Below are 3,940 nucleotides of genomic sequence, written 5' to 3'. Positions count from 1 at the left end.
CTGACCTCGTGATCCGCCCGTCTCGGCCTCCCAAAGTGCTGGGATTACAGGCTTGAGCCACCGCGCCCGGCCTCACCCTCACGTTTAATGTGGAAATTGAATCTGCCTTTTTCTTCATTTCCCCAGATGATCTTCTCATTAGAATATGAATAGATAAAAGAAATGAATGTATTGCTTCATCTATACAAGGAAACTAACCCTAATGCACAGAGCTTTTGGTGTGGTTGAATATATATATAGGTTCTGATTGTGGTCTCTCATACATGCTGTTTCTCTCCTAATGCAACCAACGGTCGACTCCCAGGGTGGCAAATGAATGAAGCTGTGTAATATTCAGACATGGTCTTGACGTGGGCACATATACCCTACTAGAAGCAAAACTGTTTTGTTTGTTTGTTTTTTGAGATGGAGTCTCGCTCTGTCACCCAGGCTGGAGTGCAGTGGCGCGATCTCGGCTCACTGCAACCTCCGCCTCCTGGGTTCAAGTGATCCTCCCAACCTCAGCCTCCCAAAGTGCTGAGATTACAGGTGTGAGCCACCACACCTGGCCCCTGGTATTTTTAAATGAAGGTTTTAAAGTGAATAGATTGGGAGTTTTTAAGTAAAAGGCAGAGAACCCAGAATTCATCCATTCACTCAGCAAATATTTATTGATAAAATCCTTGGGGAGTGGCAGCGATGTGACTGGCTGGGGAGCCCTGGCCTGCCTTGACTGGGCACCCGAGTGGGTGACAGGTGGAGCCCCAGGGCCCCTTCAGGTCTTCAGCTTGTTCTCCATGCCAGCACCTGGAGCAGGTCAGGAGGAGACAGGCAGGAAGGTGAGTACATCGCTGAACTCCTGGGTTTGAGGGGGAGAGAGAGATTCGAGCAAAGGACATGGCAGTGGGCTGGAGAGGAGGAGAGCGGGAAGGGAAAGATGTGTGGAGAAGATGGCATTTGACAGAGCTTCAAAACAGATTCTAAATAGGGAGGGAGGGAGAGGCAGGAGCCTAGGTCCAAGCTGAGATCCTGGGTGGATGGCTTGTCATTCCAAGATACAGAAGGCCGAGGACAGGATGTGGGAAGAGACAGTGAATTTAATTGGGGAAATGCAAAGTTATGATTCCTTTTATCATATAAATAATCTTAATCTTACAAAGATTTTCTAGAGGCATTCCCCGATGCCTTTTGACAGCAAGCTTTCCTAGGACTCCGGACTTTTTATTCAATTTGCACAATTTCATGTTGCCCACAGCTGCCAAAATAATTATTAATATCTTTTGTGCAAAGTGAGCTTATGACATTCAGCTATTAGCTTGGAATTCATTGTGGGGTTTTTTTTCCCTCCTTAGGATTTTTCATATTCATCTTTTACTGTGTGGCCAAAGAAAATGTCAGGAAGCAATGGAGGCGGTATCTTTGTTGTGGAGAGTTACGGCTGGCTGAAAATTCTGGTAAAGATTTACCTCACTTTTTCTCTTCCTCTTAAATCTCAAGGAAAAAATTGTATAAATTAAGATCCAAAGCAAATCCAATCTAGAAATCAGTGAATTCCAGTAAATCTGGAATCTGCTCTACAGAAAATATTGATTGTGAACATTAGGGAGAAAAAAAATCTAGTGAATTAAAAAATAATTACTCATATCTGGGAATTTTTTGAGCAATAAAATTAATGGCCTGGCTGCCTCTTTGATGAAGCAATTTTTAGAATTGATTTTCTATTGAGATCATGCTTTTCATTTCCCAAAGTAATTTTTAATATTTACCTTGGTAATTTTTAAAATCTCAACTCAATCCTTTCTCCACAGGTCCTGGTTGTCAGTTACTTTATTTGTTAGTAAGCCAGACTTTGTGTATAAGCTTTAGCATACATTTGGTTGTAACATACATTTGTTTATTTTGAAGTGATTTTCACACATACCCAGTTGGGTAGTAGAGCAAATAGCTCATTTTTTTTCTTTTTTAAGAAAATGAGAAAAATGAAGTACTGTTTGGAAAGTTACATTCCTTTTGCATGAATACCACCTTTGCAGTATCTGGGGGACACGGGAGTCTATTCAGAAAATGGCAGTACATATATAGTTCAGTCATTTTCATGGATTGAAGAACAATTAGTCATTACAACACAGACTATTTGTGTTCTTGTTAAGACAGTGTGAAGCTCTGAATCACTACCTAATTCTGTGGATATTTATAGACATAATCAAATTAGCTTGGCCTTTAGTTCTAGGAGAATATAGGTTACTTTTAACCACGCAGTCATTTGAAGGACAAATGTAAATAATCCAAATGAAAATACATGTTATCACACCAACTGGTGGAAGGTGACTTCTCCATAAGATCCTGAAGTGAGGAATCAGTTGCTTAGGACTTGTTACACTGTGATCTGTCTCTTGCATTTGAGCTTCAACATACTGCCCTGTTTTTCTGTAATGCTTATTCTGCTGTAGACTGGAGTAAAACTGCTACTAATGGTTTAAAGAAGCAGACTGTAAACCAAGGAGTGTCCAGCTCTTCAAATTCCTTACAGTCAAACAGTAACTCCACTAACTCCACCACACTGCTAGTGAATAATGATTGCTCAGTACACGCAAGCAGGAATGGTATGTATGTCTCAATATAGTATTTCTCAAGCTAGTGTTTATTTTTTAAAGTAGTTTTATCCTTTATTGGCATTTTGGCTAAGCAAAGCAAGTAACTATCAATACATATATGACTAGTGGATCAAAATGTGGTTCCCTTACAGAAGAGAGAATTAATCCAAATTGATTTATTATAGAGCAAATATTGGAACAACGATCTTTTTTTAAGATTTGGTTTTCATAGTGGGAATTGATGATGGCCTAAAAATTTTAACATTTTAAATCCTCATTTAACTGTTGTCCAAAGACTTCAGTATTGTGCTATTTCTGTGAGAGCAGCACCTAAAATAGCTGATAAGATGATAATTTTTATTACATCTATCATATACATGTTCAACCCTTTTTTTTTTTTTGAGATGGAGTCTCACTCTTGTCACCCAGGCTGGAGTGCAATGGCGCAATCTCAGCTTACTGCAACCTCCATCTCCTGGGTTCCAGCAATTCTGCCTCAGCCTCCCAAGTAGCTGGAATTACAGGTGACCTACAGGCAACCGCCACCATGCCCAGCTAATTTTTGTATTTTTAGTAGAGACAGGGTTTCACCATGTTGGCCAGGCTAGTCTCGAACTCCTGACCTCAAGTGATTTGCCCACCTCGGCCTCCCAAAGTGCTGAGATTACAGGCGTGAGCCACTGCGCCCAGCCGACGCTTTTACACCTTCCTATTTTTTGCTTTTCATGTTTGTTAATTATTTCCCACAATGTGGCTATCTTGTGACAGCACCCAAATCCCCATGAATATGTCAAATACTGGAAGATGACTTGTGACCAGTATTGGTGACCATATATGTGACCAATATCTGAACAGATTATTGCTGCCGTGCCTCCTTTACTCATTAATTCTGACATTTCTAGCTAAAACTTCTGTTACATTTTCTTTCTTTCATAAGACCAGGCTGTTCATTACTCATAAAAGCTTACCTTGTCTATTTTTACCTTCTCTTGCTTCTTAATATATCTTTTGCATTCTTATAAAAACATAAGCTCTGCTGGTATAGTTTCTCCTTCCATGGAGAATTTGCCTGTATTCATTGTTTTAGGATGTTAGTTCTTTTCATGACTAATTCAAATAAATTTGTGAGAAGGTTCATACATCTACCAAACAGTTTTCCAATTTCCTGAAGATGGGTGGTCCTGCTGGTTTGTCTAGACTTTTTTTTCTTTCTTTTTCTTTTTTTTAAGACAAGGTCTCCTATTGCCCAGGCTGGAGTGCAGTGGTGTGATCACAGCTTACTGCAGCCTCGACCTCCCAGGCTCAAGTGATCCTCCCATCTCAGCCACCGGAGTAGCTGGGACTATAGGAGCATGCCACCTGGCTAA

At 40.4% G+C, this 3,940-nt stretch overlaps 1 protein-coding gene across 1 annotated transcript in view; it reads left to right on the top strand.

Annotated features, from left to right (window-relative positions):
* The window catches only part of LOC108522030 (adhesion G-protein coupled receptor G2-like), a 113,613-nt gene that overhangs the window by 106,045 nt on the left and 3,628 nt on the right, over positions 1-3,940 (top strand). The window contains 2 exon segments of the mRNA XM_017862129.1: positions 1,332-1,433; positions 2,430-2,582. Of these exon segments, the coding sequence (XP_017717618.1) occupies positions 1,332-1,433; positions 2,430-2,582 (255 nt within the window).

This window comes from Rhinopithecus bieti, unplaced genomic scaffold, assembly GCF_001698545.2.
Source record: "Rhinopithecus bieti isolate Rb0 unplaced genomic scaffold, ASM169854v2 scaffold_63301, whole genome shotgun sequence".
NCBI classification, from domain to species: Eukaryota; Metazoa; Chordata; class Mammalia; order Primates; family Cercopithecidae; genus Rhinopithecus; species Rhinopithecus bieti.
The sequence above is the reverse complement of the archived record's forward strand: the minus strand, read 5'-3'. Positions and strand labels throughout refer to the sequence as shown.